Consider the following 24,664-nt stretch of genomic DNA (forward strand, 5'->3'; position numbering starts at 1 on the left):
CTTTGTCACCCTGCCTAATCAAGAACATAGCAACCTCCGCTTTAAGTATACAGTGCTCAATGAATTGGGCTGAACAGCCATTAGTGGCAATGAATTCCACAGTTTCACCACCCTTTGGCGAAAGAAATTCCTCCTCGTCCCTGTTCAAGCAAACAAAAAAAATCTGTGGCCCGCACCCACTTTCCACAACTAGAAGCTCTCTGCTCCCATGCCGGGCATGGACGTGGACCCGGACCCCAAATGTTGGGGTAAGCCCTTGGCAATAAACGAACTAGCAAATCAATTCCCTCTTCTTCCCTGGTGTTCTGCCCCCTGGACGCTCCTCCTTCCAACGATCAAACTAAAAAATAAACCCGCCAGTAACCCAGATTCAAAATCAGGTTTATTATCACTGACACGTCGTGAAGCTTGCTACTTCGTACGAGAGCAGTACAGTCTTCTTCTGCAAAGCATCACTTAACCTCGGTCCTGGGCCAGTCTTCCGAGGTGCGGCCCACCTTGACCTTCCTCTCCCGGGGATGAGGTCCTTTGAGCTTCTGCTGGTGTTTCTGTAGGTCTGGGTTTTTAAAGGGGTGGGGTCCCTAGCCCCAAGCCCAACCCTCCTTTCGCAGCCGGCTTGGCGGAGTTAGTTCAATACATAAAATCTGCTGTAAGTTACAATTGGAACGAAAATAGCGTAATTCACATTGGGTTCATTGTCCCTTCAAAAGCGCCATGGTGACGAAGCTGCTCCTGAAACATTGAGTGAGCCTTGTACCGCCTTCTCAATAACGATGAGAAAAGGGCATGTCAATAGACAACAGGTGCAGGAGTAGTCCATTCGGCCCTTCGAGCCAGCACCTCCATTGAATGTGATCATGGCTGATCATCCACAATCAGTACCCCGTTCCTGCCTTCTTCCCATATTCCTTGGCTCCGCTGTCTTTAAGGGCTCTATCTAACTCTCTCTTGAATGCATCCAGAGAATTGGCCTCCACTGCCTTCTGGGGCAGAGTATTCCACAGATCCACAACTCTCAGGGTGAAAAAGTTTTTCCTCAACTCCGTTCTAAATGGCATACCCCTTATTCTTAAACCGTGGCCTCTGGTTCTGGATTTCCCCAACATCGGGAACATGTTTCCCGCCTCTAGCGTGTTCAATTCCTTAATAATCTTATATGTTTCAATTAGATCCCCTCTCATCCTTCTAAATTCCAGTGCTCCAATCTTTCAACATATGACAGTCTCGCCATCCCGGGAATTAACCCCGTGAACCTATGCTGCACTCCCTGGGTGATGGGGACTTAATGATAGATGTCGCCTTTTTGAGACATCGCTTTTTGAAGATGCACTCGATGCTGGGGTGGCTAGTGCCCTTGATGGAGCTGGCTGAGTCTACTGTAGACTTTTCTGTGCAGCTGTCCCTCCATACCGATTAGAATGCTGCACAGTACATCCGCGGAAATTTGTGAGAGCCTTTCTTGAATGAGTGGTTTCTTTGCCAAGAAGAGTTTGCGTCTGTGAAAAGCGTACTTTAGACAGTGTCAAACTGCACCGGGTCGGGAGTCGCCGAGTTGGTGACCCCCCCCCCACCCACCCCGGTTGTTTCTCTGTCAGCCCGACTAATGCCCGCGTCACTGGGATGCCGACTCTTCTCCTGTAAGGTGTTGGATACAGAGCGTCCCTCCAGCACTATGTCCATACGAACGACCATTTCAAACTTCAAAGCAAGTTCATTAACAAAGTACATATATGTCACATTTACAACCCTGAGATTCATTTTCTGCGGACATCGGCAGTAAATACAAAACACACACAATAGAATCAATGAAAAGCCGCGCGGAGAGGTGGATAAAGTGCAATAAAACTGTAAATAAACAAAAATAGTAGTTGTGTCAATAATAATAACAATCTGATTACTTACGCAGGCACAATCAAGCGGTTAACATCATTCATCAAAATCTTGCTTTAAAATACAAACCCATGAATGAAATCACACCTTACTATAAATACAAACCTGATCCAGTTTTAGAGTCAGAATACCACAAATTATATTATGACTGTTGTTATTACAGAAAGGATAATCTATAATAACCATTCAGATAATAATACAGGATAAACAAAAACAACTTATTTAATAGATATAGCCGTCCCAAACACACAGAACTTAAAGAAATCAATCCGTGAAAATCACCAGAAATGTGCTGAATTAAAAGAGGAAATTGAACTATTGTCCCGATAGTAATATCGACAACTGGGATCATCCCAAAGGACTGCACAATAGTATTAAACTAATAGAGTTACACAGCAATATTTATGTAAATCTTAAGAAAGCCAGAATACTGAACACTAATCCGAAAGTTCCTAACAACTGAGAAATGAGTGTTTGGCTATGCCCACAATTCAGGTTTCACCAACTATAGCTTAGAAAAAAAATAATAAATGAGCAATAAATATCGACACGCGAAAGGAAGAGTCCTTGAGAGTGAGTTCATGCATTGTGAGAACATCTCAATGATGGGGCGAGTGAACTGGATTGAAGTAATCCCCTCTGGTTCAGAAACCTAATGGTTGAGGGGTAATAACTGTTCCTGAACCTGGCGGTGCGGGTCCTGAGGCTCCTGTACCTCCTCCCTGATGGCGGCTGCCAGAAGAGGGAATGGTGGGTGATGGGGGTCCTTGATAGATGCTGCTTTCCTGCAGGCGTTCTCGGGGCAGGACAAAGGACTAGAATTAGGGTATTCGGCTCATGGAGTCTGTTCCGTCTTTTGATCATGCCTGATTCAACGCCCTCTCAATCCCATCCCCTCGCTTTCTCTCCGTAACCTTTCACGCCAAGAATCGACTAACCTCGGCCTGAAACACTCCCAATTACCAGGTCTTCACAGCCACCCGGGGCAACGGAATTGACAGATTCACCCCTCTCTGGCCCTCCTCATCTCCGTTCTAAATTCGCGTCCCTCTATTCAGGTCGTGTCCTCCGGCCCTCGTCTCCCACCAGAGGACCTGTTCACGTCCGCTCTTCGATAGGTTTCACTGAGAAACCTTCTAAACTCTAGTGAGTACAGACCCAGAGCCATCAAACGCTCTTCATATCATCAGCCTTTCGGTCACAGAATCATTTTCGTGTTGTCAGTATATCCTTTCTTAGAAAAGGGCCCAAAACTGCTCACAATACGGTGAGTGAGGCCTGATAAGACTCGGCATACACGCTTGTTTTTATATTCTAGCCCTCCCGCAATGAATACTAAGACTGTATTTGCCTTCCTCGCCACCGACTCAACCTGCCAGTTCTCCTCTAGGGAATCCTGCACGATGACTCACAAATCCCTTTGCGCCTCGGATTTCTGAATTTCCTCCCCGCTTAGAAAATAGTTTACACTTCTATTCCTTTGACCAAAGTGTACGACCGTACACTTCCCAACCCAGCATCGCATCTGCCACTTCTTTGTGCATTCTCCTATCTGTTGAACATTCTTTAGCCTCCCTGCCTCCTCAACACTTCCTGAATCTCCATCGCATCGTCCACAAAGCCTCACCCAGGTCATTGACTTACAGCGTAAAAAGACGCGGTCCCAACACCACCAGCCATTCAAAAATGCTCCCTTTATTCGCGCTCTTTTCCTCCTGCTAATCAGCCAATGCTCTGTCCATGCTAGTATCTTTCCTGTACTACCATGGGGTTTTAACTTGTTAAGCAGCCTCGTGTGCGGCGCCTTGTCAAGTGCCTTTTAAAAGTCTAAGTACACAACATCCACCGATTCTCTTTTATAAATCCTGCTTGTTGTTTCCTCGAGGATTACTAACAGATTTGCTCAATGGCGGGAAGGACTTTACCTGTGTGGAACGTGATGGTTACCCACCTACATTAATTGGTAGATTGGGTTATCATACGGTGAAAACTTGACTTGTATTCTGCTCATACAGATCAAATCATTACTCCGTGCATTTGGTGATAAACTGCAGAGCCTCTTTCCATTTACATGCGACGGCGATTCGTAGAACTTTGAATAGTTCCAACAGAAACTTTGGATTGTTGGAATTTTGCATGGTAGGGGAATTATGGGAAAGGCCGACGGTGGAGGCAGATCCACGGCCAGATCAGCCATGAATGGCGGAGTGGTCTCGGAATGGCTTACTCCTGCTCCTATTTCTTCTATCCTCGTAACAGAACAGTACAGGCAATTCGGTCCATGATCTTGTGCTGACTCTTTAACTCACTCGAAGACCAAACTATCCCTTCCCAAAGCCCTCCATTTTTCTTTCATCCAGCGGTACCCAGCTTCTGACCCCTTCTTTTCCGGTCCTGATGAAAGATCTCCGCCCAAAACGTCGACTGCTTATTCCCCTCCATAGATACTGCCTGACCTGCCGAGTTCCTCCAGCATTTTGTGTGCGTTGCTCTTGATTTCCAGCATCTGCGGAATCTCTTGTGTCTGTCCTCAAGGATTTGTTTAGGTAGATGCAGAGCCCCATCGCCATCAGTGCGATTCCAGGTGAAGCCAAGAATTGTACCCGCGGTCATACCCTCCCTTACGACTGATTCCAGGAACCTGCAGGGTTTCTCTGTGTGGCAATGATTGCCTCTATTAGCGATTGCACCCGGTGTAAGAGGTGCCCGCTTATTGGTAGTGATTAAAGACCCATTTCTCGTGGGCTTTGTCCCTAGTGAAATATTATTAATATGGTTCAGATGTCGGCGATTACCGGTGGGAAGTTTAATTACAGTAGCACAGGGAGCTTCTCTTTCTCAGCGGGAGAAACACGCCTGGACTCAGAGGGAATAGGGAGCGGCCACGCACTATGCCGTGCCGAGATTGCAAATATTTTCATCTGCTCGTTCCCTTCAAAGACTGCGGGGGTTGTAACCCGAGCCCGTGTTTGGATTTCAACAGAGCCCTGTAACCGATCAGAGATAAAAAAAAAAGATGGTTAGATTAGACTACTGGCTCAGCACGGCAGAGGAAGGGGTGGGGGGTGAACTAGATGTTTTTTTTGCTCTTATTGAATAAAAGTTCTCCGATGGCCAGGGGCTGTTACGTTGCGGAGGTGTGGTCTGCTGCAGTAAAACTTCCATCCGCAGAGGTAACTTTAGTAGAAATGACACTGTGACCATACGGAGCGCGGGGAGCGCACGCGATGCGGATTTGACTTCCAGCTACCATTACATTTGTGTTTCAAAGGGGGTCACTGGGAGCCCGGCGGGGTGGAGAGCGCGACGGTGACGGAGATGTACTGGAAGAGCAGCGCGGAGCCGCTGATGTGCTGCGCGGAAGCCGGCGAGAGGCGGGCAGGCAGTGCGTGTTTGAGAGAGGTAAGAGGGTCCTTCTGAAAGAGAAGACAGGCGGCCAAATCAAAGCAGCAATAGTGAGCCAGCAACTCTTCCGTGGTGGGGGGAGGATCTTCTCTTCCTTTGTCTTGTTGCCTCCATGACCCTGTTAGCGCATCAAACCTCGCTGTTTTACGGATTTATTTATTGTTAACGTGTTCTTTTCCCTTTTGAGCTACATCGGATCCAGAGGAACACTTATTTCGTCCGCCTTTCCACTCGTGTACTAGAAATGACATCAAACTATCCTGAATTGTCCCGGTAGATACACCCAAGGCCCATAACCCGAGGGAGCCCCCGCCGGTGTTCGTTTCACCGAATTCACCCGGGGGCTGGCTCAATAGTCGGCCCCAATATCAATTTGTTCAGTGAACGGCGGTTTCCATGTTTACGAAAACGACTGAAACCAAGATATTCTCATGTTTAACGGCGGTGAGCGGCGGGAGGTTGATGTGTCCGTTGTAATCGTACAAAATGCTGGAGGAACTGGACAGGTCAGGCAGCATCGATGGAAATGAATTAACCGTCCCGATGGGTCTCGGCCCAAAACTTCGGCTTATTCCATAGGTGCTGCCTGACCTGTTGAGCTCCTTCAACATCTGCATAATCTCTTGTGTTTAGACAAAAATAACCCCGTGGAGTAATTTCCTTCTGAAAGGTTAATTTAGAGAGAGTTTTAATCTTTGGCCAGTTAACGTGAATCACCTGCGCGGGTGATTATTGTGAGTGGTTGCTCACCAATGAACGAGCCGGAGCGCTCCCGCAGCAATTACCTGTCAAGTGTCGGATGTTAAATTCATTCGCTCGGCGTTGTCTCTCCAAAGATGGAAAAAAAACGTTAATTATTGGGGAAGAGAAGGCAGCTCCCCACCCCGCCCCTTCAAAGACCGGACTCGCTTATACTGACGTTAACCAGCGGCTATAAAGTCTTCACCTGGTCGCGGGTCGCAGAGAATCAGCACTAAGTACTCGCTCCGGGCAGTGGGCTGCCTCGTAGTAGACCCAACCCGGGCAATGTGATTTCCCGTCTTTGGGTGGGCAGGCAGCTGGTCTACAGGGTGATATTGGGAAACCGTTGCTGACTGCTGGCATTACAAACGCTCACCCCGCATTTTTCTCTCTTGCAGTTGAAAGCGATGTCGGCGATGTCGGCTCCGTCGGAAGCTGTCTTCATACGAGGAGGTCGGAACCCCAGGGGCGCCTGCAGCTCGGTACCTAATCCCACTCGCTTTCTACTCTCCCCCTCCCTCCTGTCGGGCGACACGGGAGGTGTTTCAGCGCCTGGGATGCGGGCTCAATTCCTGCCGCTGCCCCCCGGAGTAACACGCACAAAGTTGTGGATGAATTCTGCAGGTTATGCAGCGTCTATGGAGGAGAATAGACTGTCGACATCTTTGGATGAGGACCTCGGCCCAAAACGTTGACTGTTTATTACCCTCTATTGGAGTTGCCTGGCCTGCGTCCTGTGTGTGTGTTGCTCCGGATTTCAAACATATGCTGAATCTGTTTACGGGACGTCCCCCCACCCCCACTCCCCACGTTCCAAAGGCGTACGGGATAGGGGTATTAAGTTGTGGGCATATAGCCACATGAGGCTGCGCTCAGCGCGGCTTTCGACTGTGTGGGTTGCTAACGCCGACGGCGCATTTCACTGTACGTTTCGACGTCCTTGTAAATAAAACTAACCTGAAGTTTGAGTATGCGTGCTAACTCTCCCGCACTGCCCCTCTCCATCTCTCCAGACTGGTTCCGACCAAGTGGCCCAGGACGACCACGGCTCACCCGCCTCGACTTCTCCGTCTCCGCAGCCGGCTGCCGTCCCCCGATCCGGCCGGAACGTCTGCAGCAGCTGCGGACTGGAGATCGTGGACCGCTATTTGCTGAAGGTGAGGTCGGGCCGGGGCTCCAAAGTTACTTTCAAGTTTGAGTTTGAGATTAGCGGATAAACCAGACGGCGCTGGCAGCAACTTTACCAGCGAAACTTGGGCGGGCAGGTTCATTCGAAGTTGAAATGTGTTGCATTGCTGCTGCAGCAGCACAGTGCAAAGGCATTAAAGTACTACAAACCGCAAAATAAAATAGGGTAGTGTTCACGGACCGGTCAGGAATTTGAGGGAGGGGGAACAGCGGGTCGAGAAGCAGTTGCGGGGTATGAGAGGGCGCGGGAGAAGGGTTGGGAACTAAGACCGTGTATCAGTGTTCAAAAAATTCGTAATGGATTTATCAAAGTACACACGTCGCCATATACAACCTGCAAGATTCATGTTCTTGTAAATACAAGCAACACAATAGAATCAATGGAAGGCCAAATGCAAAACAAAAACAGGCAAGTAAACAACTTGGGGAAAACAACGAACTGTGCAAATACAAAAGGAAATAACAATATAAATAAGCAATAAATATTGAGATCATGAGATGAAGGTTCTTGAAAGTGAGTCCATAAGTTGTGAGAACAGTTCCAGGTCGGGGTACTTGGAATTATCTCCTTTGGTTCAAGAGCCTGATGGTTGAAGGGTAATAACTGAACTTGACCTGGTGGTGTGGGTTCTGAGGCACCTGAACCACATTTCTAATGGCAGCAGGGAGAGGAGAGCGTGGTCCAGATGGTGGGGGTCCTTGATAATGCTGCTTTCCTGCCACAGTGCTCCGTGCATATGTGCTCGATAATGGGACGGTGTTGCCTCTATCGGGGGTTTAAGGTACCCAATAATAGCATTAGGGTTTATATTGGGGACTGGTTTTTCTGAATGTTGTCTGTGATATGCCCTGACTCCACACCATCAGATCCGAGATTCAGAAGGCAGTAAGATGCCAGTATGTGGGAGATCTGAGATCCCACAATCCCAAACAATTCAAGCCCCGATGACTTATTGAACCACTGTCACTGAATGGTGTCCTGATACAGGGACCCAGTTCCAGCCTTTGACCCGTGCTAAAGGGATGGGTTGCACTTGAATCCGAGAGCAACCAATATTCTTGTATGCAGGTTTACAAGAGCTGTTGGGGGTGGTTTAAATTAACATGGCGGGGGGGGGGGGGGGGGGGAGCCAGTATGATGGAGCTGAGGATGAGCCAGCAGGTTTAGAAGTGGATGATGGGTGTAAGGTGGATGTAAGGAAGAACAAGACAATGATTGGGTACAAATACAGACAGCAAAGAATTAAATTTTACACATGCAAAATTCAAAATGTAATAGTTTCTTCCCAAGCTATCAGACACCTCAATACCCAGAGCCTGGACTGACACCAACTTACTGCCCTCTACTGTGCCTATTGTCCTGTTTATTATTTATTGTAATGCCTGCACTGTTTTGTGCACTTTATGCAGTCCTGGGTAGGTCTGTAGTCCAGTGTAGTTTTGGTGTTGTTTTTCATGTAGTTCAGTGTAGTTTTTGTACTGTTTCATGTAGCACCAGGGTCCTGAAAAACATCTCGTTTTCACTGTGTACTTACTGTACCAGCAGTTATGGTCGAAATGACAATAAAAGGTGACTTGACTTGAAAAGGGAAAAGAATGCAGGACTGAAGGTGCTGTATTTAAATCGGTGTAGCATTTGGAATAAAATGGATGAGCTCGTGGTGCAGTTAGAGATTGGTCAGTATGATGTAAGCATCAGAGTTGCGGCTGACAGATGGTCAAAATTGGGAGCTTAATGTCAAAGAATATACTTTATCAAAACAACAGGCAGGAAAGCATAGGGAGTGGAGTGGCTGTGTTGGTAAGAAATGGAGTTATATCTTTAGGAAGATGACATCGGGTCAGACAATATCAAATCTTTGTGCTTGGAGTTAAGAAACCGCATGAGTTAAAAAAAAAACAACACCACATTATGGGAATCGTATATAGACCTCCAAATAGTAGCCAAGGTGTGGGATTGAGACCGCAAGGGAGCTGGAAAAGACCTGTAATAAGGGTAATGACAATTGTAATGGGGACTTCAATATGCAAGGGGATTGGGAAAATCTGTTTAGTGTTGGATCACAAGAGGGAATTTGTTGAATGCCCATGAGATGGCTTTTTAGGGCAGCTTGAGCCTACTCGGGGAAAGGCCATCTTAGATTGGGTGTCGTGTGGTAACCCAGATCATATTAGGGAGTTTAACGTAAAGGAACCCTTGGATGGCAATGATCATAACATGATTGAATACAGACTGCGATTTGAGGGGGAGTAGCACAAGTTACATGTATCAGCATCACAATGGAATGAAGGAAATTAGACCTGAGAAAGGAGCTTGCTGAGGCAGATTGGAGAAGGATACTGGCAAGGATGACAGTAGAGCAAAGATGGGTGAAGTTTCTGAGAATAGTTCAAAGTGCAGGATGGATATGTCCCACACAGGAAGAAGTTCTCAAATGACAGAGGTAGGTAACTGAGGCTGACAAAAGAAGTTAAGGACTGCAGAAAAGCCAAGGAAAGAGTATATAAGGTAGCAAAAGTGAGTGGGAAGTTGGATGATTGAGAAGCTTTTAAAATCCAACAAAAGGCAACTAAAGCTACAAGAAGAAGAAAAAAAAAACTAGCCAATAAGATGAAGCAGGATACTTTAATTATGTAAATAATAAAATGGAGGAGACAGTTGATATTGAACCATAGAAAATGATGCTGGTGAGGTAGTAATGGGGTTCAAAGAAATGACAGATGAACTGAATGGGTACTTTGCACCAGTCTTCACTGTGGAAGACAGGAGCAGTGTGCCAGAGGTCTGAGTGTCATGAAGCAGGAATGAGTGCCATTGCTATTACAAAGGAAACAGTTCATGGCAAATTCAAAGGGCTTAAGGTGGGTAAGTCACCTGGACCAGATGGACTACATCCCAGAGTCCTGAGAGAGGTTGCTGAAGAAATAACAGATGTATTAGTCGTGATCTTTCAAGAATTATTTGATTCTGGCATGGTCCCAGAGGACTGGAAGATTGCGAATGTCATTCTACTCTTTAAGAAGGAAGGAAGGCAAAAAGGAATTTATAGGCTGATTAGCCTAACCTCAGTGGTTGGGAAAGTGGAGTCTAATTAAAGATGAAATGTTGAGGTGACTAATGATAGTGTAGTGTTCTCGTGCAGGGTGTAGAAACTTTGAACTAACACCAAGTTAAACTGAAGTCAATGAGGGCAGGATGGCAGTAAGATTAACCGTTTACTGTTTACTCTTCCTCATTAATGTATGATGAAAACTGTTGATAAAACAATACCAAATACAGTATGTTTCCTTGGCATCACATTTACATCATAAATACTTGTAAAAGTAAAACTACACCAAACCATATTACATTAGTCTCATTAAAGAACAACATACAGTCAGAATCTACCTATGCCATCAACAGCTTTAAATACACTTCAACACAAACTTTCCAGTAATGCTTTCAATAGCACAAGAAAATAATTTATCAACCGTCATTTCTTTTAACAGAATCAGCGTTAACATTTTCACTTTTAACATATCGACTGTCATATGAACTTATGGCATTGCTTCTATGATGTTTCTTAGTGCGTAGAAATGAAACTTTTCTCACATTGATCCTACACACACAAGCCCCCGCCTTCCCGTTACTCCAAACCAGTATTTACCCACAAGATGCGTCGAAACTGGGTGCGAAGTCATCACATGCCGCGATACGTCACAGATAATGAATTTACTTTCAACAACTGCAACGTAGTTATCAACTTTAACTTTAACTAGAAAATAATTACAAATGAATTACAAAAGCAAAAATGTAATAAAGCTAAATAAATGCCTTAAGGGCAACACAGATAGAATAATTCAAAGTCAGCATGGTTTCTGTAAAGGGAAATCTTGCCAGACAAATCTGTTAGAGTTCTTTGAGGAAGGAACAAGCAGGATGGATAAAGGAGAGGTAGTAGACGTCATTCACTTGGATTTTCAGAAGTCATATGATAAGGTGCCACACATGAGGCTACTTAAGATAAAATCCTATAGCGTTACAGGAAAGATGCTGTCATGGATAGTGGAATGGGTGACAGGCAGGAGGGAGGGAGTGAGTAGAATTAAAAGGGGCCTTTTTTGGTTGGCTGCCAGTGACTAATGGTGTTCCTGGGGATCAGTATTGTGACCACTACTTTTCAAGTTGTTTGTCAATGATTTGGATAATGGAATTGATGGCTTTGTGGCAAAGTTTGCAGATGATATGAAGATAGGTGGGGGGTAGCCATGTGATGGCAGCAGGACTTGGACAAATTGGAAGAACGGGGAAAAAATGTGGCAGATGGAATAGTGTTTGGAAATGTATGGTGATACATTTTGGTGAAAGGAACAATAGTGTGGACTATTATCAAAATGGGGAGAAGGTTCAAACATCAGAGGTGCAGAGGGACTTGGGATTCCTCATGCAGGACTCCCAGAAGGTTAATTTACAGGTTGAGTCTGTGGTGAAGAAGGCAAATGCAATATTGGCATTTATTTCAAGAGGAATAGAATATAAAAGCAAGGAGATAATTCTGAGCCTTTATAAGACACTAGTCAGGCTGCACTTGGAGTATTGTCAACAGTTTTGGGCCCCATATCTCAGAAAGGGTGTATTGTCTGTGGAGAGGGTCCAGAGCAGGGTCACAAGGATAATTCTGGGAATGAAAGGGTTAAAATGAGTAGTATTTGGCAGCCTTGGGCCTGTACTCATTGGAATTTAGAAGAATATGGAGGGACCTCATTGAAACCCATTGACTTTCAAAAAGACTAGATAGGGTGGTTGTGGAGAAGATGTTTCCTAAGGGAGGGTATTCAGAACTAGAGGGCAGAACCTCAAAATTGATGGGCAACCCTTTAGTACAGGGGTAAGGAGAAATTTTAAGCCAGAGTGTGGTAAATCTGTGGAATGCTCTGCCACAGACTGTGGCAGAGGTAAGTTCGTGGGTATATTTAAGGTGGAAGTTGGTTGTTACCTGGTCCAGTCAGGGCATCAAAGGATGTGTATGGGGTTGAGTGGAATCTGGGATCAGCCATGATGGAATGGTGGAACAGACTCAATGGGCCGAATGGCCTAATTCTGCTCTTATGTCTTGTGAAGCAATTAGTCCCCCTCCCCAACTGATATATGGCCCTGGTTCAAACATTAACCAGTACCACCTCCTCCCGCCACCCCCCCCCCCCACCCCACCAACACTGAGTCCTGGTTCAAACATTGACCAATACCTCTCCTCCCCCCTCCCAAACCAACACTGGGTCCTGGTTCAAACATTGACCAATTCCTCCCCCACCCCTCACTGTCAAGTGTTCCTGGCCCCAATTGTTGACCAATTCCTCTTCATCTCCTTACTGATACTGGGTCCTATTTCCAATATCAATCAATTCCTCAAACACCCCTCACCATCCAGACTTCTGATTGCCACTATTGACTGGTTCCTCCCCTATCCCTCACTGATGTAGGGTACCAGTTCCAAATCCTACACTTCCACCACGCCCCCCCCCCGCCAACACACACAGAGTTCCTCCAGCAGCAAACACATTGATCCATTTACTCCTAATGGCCTGAAACATTGCATGTTTGTTCCCGTGTGGATGCTTCCTGACCTGCTGAGTTCCTCCTGCATTATGCATGTGTGTGTTGCTCTGGATTTCCAGCATCTGCAGAATCTCTGGTGTTTATGATCCATTTGTACCAATCACCATCCCCCCATATTTACATTGGCTCCCTGCAGATTCCACCCCTTGCCCACACACTAGGGGCAATTTACAGCAACCAATCAACCCACCGGTTTGCACGCCTCAGATGTGGGAGGGAACCAATGCCAATGTTTATCTGACATACCCTGGTCTTGGCCTTCAAATAATTTCTTCACTCTCCAGATTGTATTGTATTTGCCAATTTGCGCATTGCAGGTTGAGTTGGTGGTAAGGAAAGCAAATGCCATGTTAGCTTTCCATTTAGAGAGGACTAGAATACAAAAAAACAATGTTGTGCTGACAACACAATGCTGGAGGAACTCAGCAGTCCAGGCAGCATCCATGAAAAAGAGTACAGTCAACATCTTTGGCCAAGAGCCTCCACAGGATCCTGATGAAGGGTCTCAACCCAAAACATCAACTGTACTTTTTTTCCATACATGCTGGCTGGCCTGCTGAGTTCCTCCAGCATTTTGTGTGGGTGTTGCTTGGATTTCCAGTGTCTGCAGATTTTCTCTTGTTAATGTTCTGCTAAGGCTTTATAAGGCTTTTCTCAGACCACACCTGGAGTATTGTTAAGTTTTGGATCTCTTATCTAATAAAGAATGTGCTGGCATTGGAGAAGGGCCAGAAGAGGTTTGAGAATGATTCCAGAAATGAAAGTGTTAATGTATGAGGAACATTTGATGGCTATGGCCCTGTACTCACTAAAGTATTGGGGGGGGGGTTCTCACTGAAACATTGAAAGGCCTAGAGAGTGGTTGCAGATGGGATGGTTTCTATAGTGGAGGAATCTATGACCAGAGGGCCCAGCCCTTGGAGTAGAAGAATGTCTATTTAGAACATAAATGAGGAATTTCTTGAGCCAGAGGGTGATGGATCTGTGGAATTCATTGTCATGGATGGCTGTGGAGGACAGTCATTGGGTATATTTAATGTGGAGGTTGATAGGTTCTTGATTAAGCAGGGCATCAAAGGTTATGGGGAGAAGGCAGGAGAATGGGGCTGAGAGGGGTAATAAATCAACCGTGATGGAATGCCGGAGCAGATCTAATGTACTGAATGGCCTAACTCTGTTTGTCTTGCCTTATCTGAGTGGACCGGTTTTATACTGGGATTCTACCCAGAACACTGCTGTTGGTACTCCACGAGGGAAAGGTGTCCGAGTGTTGGTGGTTCATGTGAAAGTGCTTTCTGCTTGCACAGAGCAGGCCCTCTGACCCATTGAGTCTGTGCTGAACACCAACCATCCATTCACCCAATCCTACACTGATCTCATTTCATTTCGCTCCACATTCCCATCAAATCCTCCTAGATTCCACCCCTCACCCACACACTGGGGACAGCTTACAGCAGCCAATCAACCCATAGACCCATACGTCCCTGGATGTGGGAGAGAACCAAAATACCCGAGGGGAACCCACATGGTCACGGAGAGAGTAAAAACTTCACACAGACAGCAGTGGAGTTCAAACGTGGGGTCTGTGGATCTGTGAGGCTACAGCTCTACCTGCTGTGCCACCCAGGTATTTTTCAATTCCTGTTTGTTTACTGGTTTCCATGGACTTCCAAACTCCGATTAGTTTTCCTGTGGATCCTTCCCTCTGATCCTGTCTGTGGAAGGATACTGTGGTGAGGCTAATGGACAATCCAGGTGGCATGTCTTAAGCCCATCTCCCCTACAGGGGTATAGCCTGCTAATAGCAGCTCACCAAAGTCCTCTGTTCTGGGTCAGTCTTTCAAACTGTCCCCACCACAGATTGTTCCCCTCCCAGGAACAAGGTCTCTGGAGCTTCTGCTGGTGTTTCTGTAGTTTTGGGCTTTTACAGGATGGGGTTGCTGGCCCTTTGCCCAACCCTCCTTTTGCACTCAGGCTTGGGACTGTCCATAGTGGAGCCTGGTTACTCCATACACTACTGACTAAGACCTTGCCTTCCTCCCACAGGTGAATGAGCTGTGTTGGCATGTCCGATGTCTGGCTTGCAGTGTATGTAGAACTTCCCTGGGTAGACATATCAGTTGCTACATCAAGGATCAAGAGATATTTTGCAAACTGGATTATTTCAGGTACCATTTGCAGCTACTTTGTTGGATAGTGTGGGCTGGCTGGGGTCCCACCGTATAACTACCTGGCCTCTGGTTTCTCTGCCCTGCCACTCTGGGTCCGAATAAGCCCTGTTCTCAGGTGAGGTGGAAGGGTGCCTTGGCCTCCGGTGGAACTCTAGGAATTGTACTAAGTTGGAATTTGTGTGAAGCCCACAGACCACTTAGTGACTACTATAGTGGATGTGGGCTTGACTTCAACATCCAACAGAAATTTGGATTGTTGTACGGATGGGAGGGATATAGAGGGTTATGGTCCAGGTATACGTCAATGGATTCAAAGTTTCATTTTGTTATCAAAGTATACAGCGCCTAAATTCAGATCTCCAGGTGGCCAAAAAACGAAGAAAGAAAAGCAAAGCAGCTTGATCAACCACCCCCAAATCCCAACACCCCATTATATATATTTTTTAAAAATGAACAATATGGATCAGGCACAGCAACCCGCAGATCCCTCCTCCCGCACAAAAATACAAACCGATCAGGCACATCAGGTGGGACTAAGCAGATACCCGCCTCCGCACCGCTCCCTTGTCCTCCGGTCTGCGTTCCCATCTTCGCGACTCTCCCTCATTCTCCGGCCAGCTTTTCAGCCTCCATACCTCAGATCCTCATTGACTCTGGCTGTTTTCGCAGGCGTTACGGCACCCGGTGCGCTCGCTGCGGCCGGCACATCCACGCGACGGACTGGGTCCGACGAGCCAAGGGCAATGTTTACCACTTGGCGTGCTTTGCTTGCTTCTCCTGCAAGCGGCAGTTGTCCACAGGCGAGGAGTTTGCTCTAGTGGAGGAGAAGGTGGTTTGTCGGATACACTATGACTGCATGCTGGACAATCTCAACAATGGTAATACTTCATCTGCATGTGGGGATCAGAATCAGGTTTATTACCAGTGATGTACAGTGCCTATGAAAAGTATTCACTCCCCGGGAAGTTTTCACATTTTATTGTTTTACGACATTGAATCATGGTGCATTTAATTTGGCTTTTTTTACACTGATCAACAGAAAAATCTCATGCCAAAATGAAAATAAATTTCTACAAAGTGGTCTAAATTTTATTACAATTATTAAATACAAAATAATTGATTGCATAATCACTCACCCCCTTCAAGTCAGTATTTAGTAGATGCACCTTTGGTAGCAATCACAGCCTTGAGTCCGTGTGGACAGGTCTCTATCAGCTTTGCACATCTGGACACTGCAATTTTCCCCCATTCTTTACAAAACTGCTCAAGCTCTGTCAGATTGTGTGGGCATCATGAGTGAACAGCCATTTTCAAATCCAGCCACACATTCTCAATTGGATTGAGGTCTGGACTCTGATTTGGCCACTCCAGGACATTAACTATTATTTTGAGCCTTTCCTGTGTGTCTTTGACATTATGTTTGAGATCATTGTCTTGCTGGAAAACAAATATTCTCCCAAGTTGCAGTTCTCTTGCAGACTGCATCAGGTTTTCCTCCAGGATATCCCTGCGTTTTGCTGCATTCATTTTACCCTCCACCTTCACAAGCCTTCCAGGGTCTGCAGCAGTGAAGCATCCTCACAGTATGATGCAGCCACCACCGTGCTTCACGGGTGGGATGGTGTGTTTTTAATGATGTGTGGTCTTTGGCTAATACGAAACATAGCATTTAGTCTAATGGCCAAGATGCCCAGTTTTGGTTTCATCAGACCATATCGACACGTTCCAGCAGGCATCAGAGCCTCCCACGTGCCTTCTGGCAAACTCTAGCCTAGATTTCATGAGCTTTTTTTTCCCAACAGTGGCTTTCTCTTTGCCACTCTTCCATAAAGCTGTGACTGGTGAAGCACCTGGGCAACAGTTGTTTGCGCAGTCTGTCCCATCTCGGCCACTGAAGCTTGTAACTCCTCCAGAGTTATCATAGGTCTCTTGGTGGCCTCCCTCACTTGTCCTATGCTTGCACAGTCACTCAGTTCTTGAGGACAGCCTGCTCTAGGCAGATTTACAGCTGTGCCATATTCTTCCATTTCTTTTTGATTGAATAACATTTGGAGTTCAGTTTAGTCAGTGATTTGGAAATTTTTTTCTTGTATCCCTCCTGACTTGTGCTTTTCAATAACCTTTTCATGGTGTTGCTTGAAGTCTCTTCTGTCATGGTGTAGTTTTTGCCAGGATACTGACTCATCAGTGGCTGGAGCTTCCAGATACAGGTGTAATTTTATTACAATCAATTAAAACATCTTGATTGCACTTGGTGATCTCCACCTAACCAATTATGTGACTTCTAAAACCATTTGGCTGCACCAATGATGCTTTGATGTGTCATATTAAAGGGGTGAATACTTGTGCAATCAATTATTTTGTATTGTACATTTCTAATTAATTTAGTTCACTTTGTAGGAATCTGTTTTCATTTTGACATGAATGTCTTTTTCTATTGATCAATGTCAAAAAAGCCAAATTAAATTGACTGTGATTCATTGTTGTAAAACAAAATATGAAAACTTCCAAGGGGGTGAATACTTTTATAGGCAGTGTATGTCATGAAATGTATGTTTTGCTGCTGCAGTGAAGTACAATACATAAACTATAAGTTACAATGGTTGGGCGAGGTAAGTGGACTTCATTTTTGGTTTTTCTTTGTTTTATTTTGAGGAATAGTGAACATGTCGATAGGGTTAGTATTTTACTCTGGGTGTCGGATGTGGTAATCCTGGGAATCTTCCAGTCTCCCAGATGGCCACATTTGGGCCAGGTGCACCAAGATGCAGCTCCCGAGAGAACATGATAGGGATCTGAAGCTGCGGCTCGATGACCCACAGCTTATTAGGGAGATAGAGAGGAGCTACAGGGAGTTAGTCACCCTGAGGCTGTAGGAGTTAGATAAGTGGGTGACGGTCAGGGAAAGGAAGAGCTCAGACAGTAGAGAGCACCCCTGTGGCCATCCCCTCAGTAATTGTTATCTTATTTTGGATGCGGTTGAGGGAGATGACCTGACAGAGGATGACCACGGCAATCTGGTCTCTGGCACTGAGCCTGGTTCCGTGGTGCAGAAGGAGAGAAGAAGAGGAATGCGGTAGTAATAGTGGATTCCATAGTGAGGGGAACAGAGAGGAGGTTTTGTTAGCCTGATGGAGATACCCGCATGGTGTGTTGCCTCCCAGGTGCCGGGGTACGGGATGTCTCAGATTGGGTGCAAAGTATTCTGAAGGGAGTTGGTGAACAGCCAGAAGTCTTGGTACAAGTTGGTACCAATGACATGGATAGAAAAAGGGAGGAGATCCTGAAGAGAGAATTCAGTGAGTTGGGTAGGAAGCTGAAAGGCAGAACCTCGAGGGTAGTAATGTCAGGATTGCTGCCTGTGCCATGTGCTAGCCAGTGCAAGAACAGGCATATTAATGTGTGGCTGAGAGACTGGTGCAGGGGGCAGGTCTTCAGATTCCTGGATCATTGGGAACCTCTTCTGAGGGAGGTATAACCTATACAAAAACCCACCTGAACCCAAAGGGATCCAATATCCTAGCAGGCTCACTTAATAGAGCTGTTAGGGAGGGTTTAAATTAATTTAGCAGGGGGATGGGAACCAGAGTGACAGGACTGAGGAAGGGGAAAACGGAAATAAATCAAAGATAGTGTGTAACAGTGATCATAGAAAGAACAGGCAGGAGATGAGGCTTAATCACAGCCTGTGGCATGAGCTACAGGACAATAGAGGCGTGATGCAGTGAAAACCAAAAGTAACAAATACTGGACTGAAAGTGTTATTTGAATACACACAGCATAAAGGATAAAATGGATGATGTTGAAATTCAGCTACAGATTGGCAAATATGATGTTGTGCCCATCTCTGAAACTTGGCTAAACGAAAGCTGCCATTGGGAGCTGAACGTCCAAGGATATACAGTGTATCGGAAAGATAGGTTAGTGGGCAGAGGGGGTGGTGTGGCTCTGTATATAAGAAATAATATTAAATCATTGGAAGGAGATGACATAGGATTGGAAGGTGTAGAGTTTCTGTGGGTTGAGTTAAGAAATGGCAAGGGTAAAGGGACTCTAGTTGTATACAGGCTGCCAAACAGCAGCCGGGATGTGGATTACAAATTACAGCAGGAGATAGAAAAGGCATGTCAGAAAAGCAATGTCATGATAATCATTGGGGAATTTAACATGAAAGTGGATTGGGAAAACCAGGTCAGTACTGGACCTTGAGGGAGAATTTGTAGAATTTCTAAGGGATGGCTTTTTAGAACAGCTTGTTGTTGAGCCCACTAGGGGATCGGCTGTTGTGCAATGATCCGGAGTGGTGATAGAGCTTAAGGTTAAGGAGCCCTTGGGGAACTATGATCGGGTTCACATTGAAATTTGAGAGGGAGAAAATAAAATTCAATATATTGGTATTTCAGTGGAATAAAGGAAACTACAATGGCATAAGAGGAGAACTGGCCAAAAGTTGACTGGAAAGGGACATTTGCAGGAAGGACAGCAGAGCAGCAATGGCTGGAGTTTCTGTGAAAAATGAGGGAAGTGCAAGATGGTATATTCCAAATAAATTTTCAAAGGGAGGAAGGACACTACTGTGGCTGAGAAGTGAAGTCTGAGCCAAAGTAAAAGCAAAAGAGGGCATATTAAGAAGCCAGAACTACTGGGAAGATAAAGGATTGGGGAACTTTTTTAAAAACTTGCAGAAGGAAATCAAAGTTCATTTGGAAGGAAAAGATGAATTATGAGAGGAAGCTGGTGACTAATATCAAAGATATTAAAAACTTTTAGTATATAAAGGGTAAAAGACGGGGTAGATATTGGACCGATACAAAATGATGTTGGAGGTATTGTAATGAGAGATGCAGAGATGGCAGAGGAACTGAATGTGTATTTTGCATCAGTTTTCACAGAGGAAGATGTCCACAGTACACTGGACATTCAAGAGTGTCAGGGAAGTGAAGTTTGTGCAATAAAAATTCTGACTGAGAAGGTGCTCAGGAAGTTTAATGGTCTGAGGGTGGATAAATCTCCTGGACCTGATGGAAAGCACCCTCATGTTCTGAAGGAAGTAGCTGGAGAGATTGCAGAGGCATTAACAATGATTTTTTCAAGAATCGATAGATTCTGGCATTGTACTGGATGACTGGAAAATTGCAAATGTTACTCAGCTATTTAAGAAGGGTGGAATGCAGCAGAAAAGAGAGTGATCTGTTAGCCTGGCATGTGGTTGGGAAGTTGGAGTTGATTGTTAGGGATGAGATTACAGAGTACCTGGAGGCACATAACAAGATGGGCCAAAGCCAGCATGGTTTCCTGAAGGGAAAATCCTGCCTGACAAACCTACTGCAATTCTTTGAGGAAATTACAAGCCTGGTAGATAAAGGAGATGTAGTAGATGTGGTGTACTTAGATTTTCAGAAGGCCTTTGATAAAGTGCCACACGAGTCTGCTTGGCAAGATAAGAGCCTATGGGATAACATGGAAGTTACTAGCATGGGTGGTCAGCAGAAAACAATGGGAATAAAGGGAACCTATTCTGGTTAGCTGCTGGTTACTAGTGGATGTTGGGACTGCTGCTTTTTATGATGTATGTCAATGATTTGGATAATGGATTAATGGATTTTTGACTAAATTTGCCGGTGATACAAAGATGGGTGGAGGAGCCGGTAGTGTTGAGGAAACAGAGAGCCTGCAAAGAGTCTGAGATAGTTTAGGGGAATGGGGAAAAGTGGCAAATGAAATACAATGTTGGAAAGTGTATGGTCATGTACTTTGGTGGAAGAAATAAATGGGCAGACTATTATTTAGATGGGGAGAGAATTCAAAATGCAGAAATGCAAAGGGACTTGGGAGTCCTTGTGCAGGATACCCTAAAGGTTAACCTCCAGATTGTGTCGTTGGTACAGAAGGCAAATGCAATGTTGGCATTCATTTCTAGAGGTATAGAGTATAAGAGGAGGGATGTGATGTTGAGGCTCTATAAGGCACTCGTGAGACCACACTTGGAGTATTGTGTGCAGTTTTGGGCTCCTTATTTTAGAAAGGTTATACTGACATTGGAGAGAGTTCAGAGAAAATTCACGAGAATGATTCCAGGAATGAAAGGGTTACCGTATGAGGAACATCTGACAGCTCTTGGGCTGTATTCCTTGGAGTTCCAGAGAATGAGGAGGGATCTCGTAGAAACATTCTGAATGTTAAAAGGCCTGAACAGATTAGATATGGCAAAGTTATTTCCCATGGTAGAGGAGTCTAGGACAAGAGGGCACAACTTCAGGATTGAAGGACGTCCATTTAGAACAGGGATACGGAGAAATTACTTTAGTCAGAGGGTGGTAAATCTGTGGAATTTGTTGCCACAAGCAGTTGTGGAGGCTATGTCATAGGGTGTATTTAAGGCAGAGATAGATAGGTTCTTGATTAGCCAGGGCATCAAAGGGTCTGGGGAGAAGGCAGGAGAGTGGGGATGACTGGACGAGTTGGATCAGCCCATGATTGAAAGCCAGGGCTGACTGGACAGGCTGAATGGCCTACTTCTGCTCTTATTATCTTGGTCTTGATTTTTCTGGAGCCACATTTCTGCAAGAAGCAGCACACAGCAGTTTCTCACCACGTGTTAGTGCAGCCACAGACAACTGCAATCCAGATCATCTTCCCCTGATGCTGGGGGACTAGCACCCTGATGGAGCTGGCTGAGTTTACAGCTTTCTGACCCTGGGCATTGGAGCCTTCATACCAGACAGTGTTGTGAATGCTCTCCATTGTTCAGTGTCCCTTGCAGACAAATAACAATGGGTGGAGAGACGGGTAGTGTTGAGGAAACAGGGAGACTTGAACAGATTAGAAGAATGAGCAAAGGCATGGCAGATGGAATATAGTTTAGGGATGTGTATGGTCATGTGAAGGAATAAAGTTGTAGTCTATTTTCTAAATGGGGAGGGAAATTCAAAGTCAGAGGTGCAAAAGGAATTGGGAGTTCTTGTGTAGGGTTCCCTGAAGGTTAATTTGCAGGGTGAATCAATGGTAAGGAAGGTAAGTTAAAGGTTGGCATTCATTTCAAGAGGACTATAATATTACCTTGTGATCGGAATCCTCATCTAATGAAGGTGAAATCACCATAAACCCTATCGACTTGCACAGTAACCTCAGAATTTATGGATGTGGACTCCAAGATCCCTCTACCTCCACATTGCTACAAATCCTGCCTGTAACCCTGTACCGTGCCTTCAGGTTTGACCTTTGAGGGAGAATAGGACCAATCAAGTGTGGCAGTGGAAAAGTGTGTATGGAACCAGAGATATTTAATGAATACTTCAGTATTCACTACAGAAAAGGATCTTGGTGATTGTAGGGATGACTTGCAGCGGATTGAAAGCTTGAGCATGTAGACATTAAGAGGGTGTGCTGGAGCTTTTGGAAAGTATCAAGTTGGATAAGTCACCGAGACTGGATGAAATGTACTCTAGGCTACAGTGGGAGGCAAGGTTGCTGAGCCTCTGGCAATGATCTTTACATCATCTATGGGGACGGGAGACGTTCCGGAGGATTGGAGGGTTGCAGATGTTGTTCCCTGATTCAAGAAAGGGAAACAGCCCAGGAAATTATAGACCAGTGAGTCTAATATCAGTGGTTGGTAAGTTGATGGAGAAGATCCTGAGAGGCAGGATTTATGAACATTTGGAGAGGTATAATATTAGAACATAAGAGGAGCAGGAGTAGGCCAATCGGCCCCTCAAGCCTGCTCCGCCATTCAACAAGATCATGGCTGATCCAATCTTAACTCTAGTTTTCACCAAATCCCACAAGGCAACAGTGCCAACCAACAGGGCACCATGCCACCCATTTCATTTTATTATTCATCCCTCCCAAACCCATGTGATCACCCCGGGGGGGACGGGGGACGGGACCGATTTGCCAATTGAGGAGAAAAAATCTGGAAAATTCCTCTCCGACCCATCCAGGCTATCGAAAACTGGTCCAGGAGATCACATGGCTGATCTAAACCTAGCCTCATGTCCACTTACCTGCTCGTTCACTGTATCCCCTAATGCCCAGGAAAATGTCTATCTCTGTTTTGAATTTATTGAGTGTAGTAGCTTCCACAGCTCTCTGGGGCAGTAAATTCCACAGCCCCACTACCCTCTGAGTCAAGAAATTTCTCCTCATCTCAGTCCTGGAACGGCATCCCATTTTAAGATTATGCCCCCTAGTCCTAGCTTCACCCATCATTGGGAACATTCTCCCCGCATCCACCCGATCAAGCCCCTTCACAATCTTATATGTTTCAATAAGATCGCCTCTCATTCTTCGGAACTCCAATGAATTGAGTCCCAATCTACTCAACCTCTCATCATACATCAACCCACCCATCCCCGGAATTAACCTAGTGAACCTTCTCTGCACTGCTTCGAGAGCCAGTATGTCCTTTCTTAAATATGGACACCAGAACTGCACGCAGTACTCCAGGTGTGGTCTCACCAATACCCAGTACAACTGTAGTAAGACCTCCCTGTTCTTATACCCCTAGCGACAAAAGCCAGCATTTCATTGGCCTTCTTGACCACCTGCTGCACTTGCATACTAACTTTTTGTGTTTCCTGCACCAGGACCCCCAGATCCCTTTGCACAGAAGCACTTTCCAGTTTCTCTCCATTTAGATAATAACTTGCTCTATTATTTTTCCTGCCAAAGTGCAAGACCTCACACTTGTCAGTATTATATTTCATCTGCCAAATGTCTGCCCAATCACTCAGCCTATCTATGTCCCCCGCAGGGTTTCAATGTCCTCCGCACTCATTACACTCACACCCATCTTTGTGTCATCAGCAAACTTCGATACGTTGCACTTAGACCCTTGTCCAAATCATTAATATAGATTGTAAAGAGTTGGGGTCCCAACACCTACACCTGCGGAACACCACTAGTCACCAACTGCCAGTCTGAGAATAGACCATTTATCCCAACTCTGTTTTCTGTTAGAAAGCCAATCCTCCACCCATGCCAGAATATTATCCCCAATCCCATGATTTTTTTACTTTAAGAAGTAATCTTTGGTGTGGCACCTTGTCAAATGCCTTTTTGGAAGTCCAAATACACCACATCCACTGGTTCCCCTTTATCTACCCTATATGTTATGTCCTCAAAGAACTCCAACAAATTTGTCAAACATGACTTCCCTTTTGTAAAGCCATGCTGACTTTGTCCTATTAAGCTATGTTTATCCAAATGCCCTGTTACTGTTTCCTTAATTATCGATTCCAACATTTTGCCAACCACAGATGTTGGGCTAACTGGTCTATAATTCCTAGCCTTCTGTCTATTGCCCTTTTTAAATAAAGGAGTTACATTAGCATTTGTCCAATCTGCTGGGACCATTGCTAAGTCCAGCAAGTTTTGAAAAATTATCACTAATGCATCCACATTCCCGACCGCCACTTCCCTTAAGACCCTAGGATGCAAGCCATCCGGTCCAGGGGATTTATCCACCTTCAGTCCCATTAATTTATCAAGTACCATTTCCTTGGTGATTTGAATCATAGTTTCTCTCCCCCTAGAGCCCCCCGTTTATCCAGTGTTGGGATATTTTGAGTGTCCTCTACTGTAAAAACTGATACAAAATACTTGTTCAGCGTTTCCGCCATCTCCATGTCCCCTACCATTAATTTCCTGGTCTCATCTTCAAGGGGACCAA

At 45.4% G+C, this 24,664-nt stretch overlaps 1 protein-coding gene across 1 annotated transcript in view; it reads left to right on the forward strand.

The window, feature by feature from the left end:
* Positions 1-208: 208 nt before the first annotated feature.
* Positions 209-24,664, forward strand: part of lhx8a (LIM homeobox 8a) — a 50,214-nt gene continuing 25,758 nt past the window's right edge. The window contains exons 1-6 of the mRNA XM_059985202.1: positions 209-248; positions 5,162-5,292; positions 6,435-6,518; positions 7,050-7,193; positions 14,867-14,988; positions 15,661-15,869. Coding sequence (XP_059841185.1) covers positions 209-248; positions 5,162-5,292; positions 6,435-6,518; positions 7,050-7,193; positions 14,867-14,988; positions 15,661-15,869 — 730 coding nt within the window. The remainder of the gene's footprint in view (positions 249-5,161; positions 5,293-6,434; positions 6,519-7,049; positions 7,194-14,866; positions 14,989-15,660; positions 15,870-24,664) is intronic.

Source organism: Hypanus sabinus, chromosome 11 (assembly GCF_030144855.1).
Source record: "Hypanus sabinus isolate sHypSab1 chromosome 11, sHypSab1.hap1, whole genome shotgun sequence".
Taxonomy (NCBI): domain Eukaryota; kingdom Metazoa; phylum Chordata; class Chondrichthyes; order Myliobatiformes; family Dasyatidae; genus Hypanus; species Hypanus sabinus.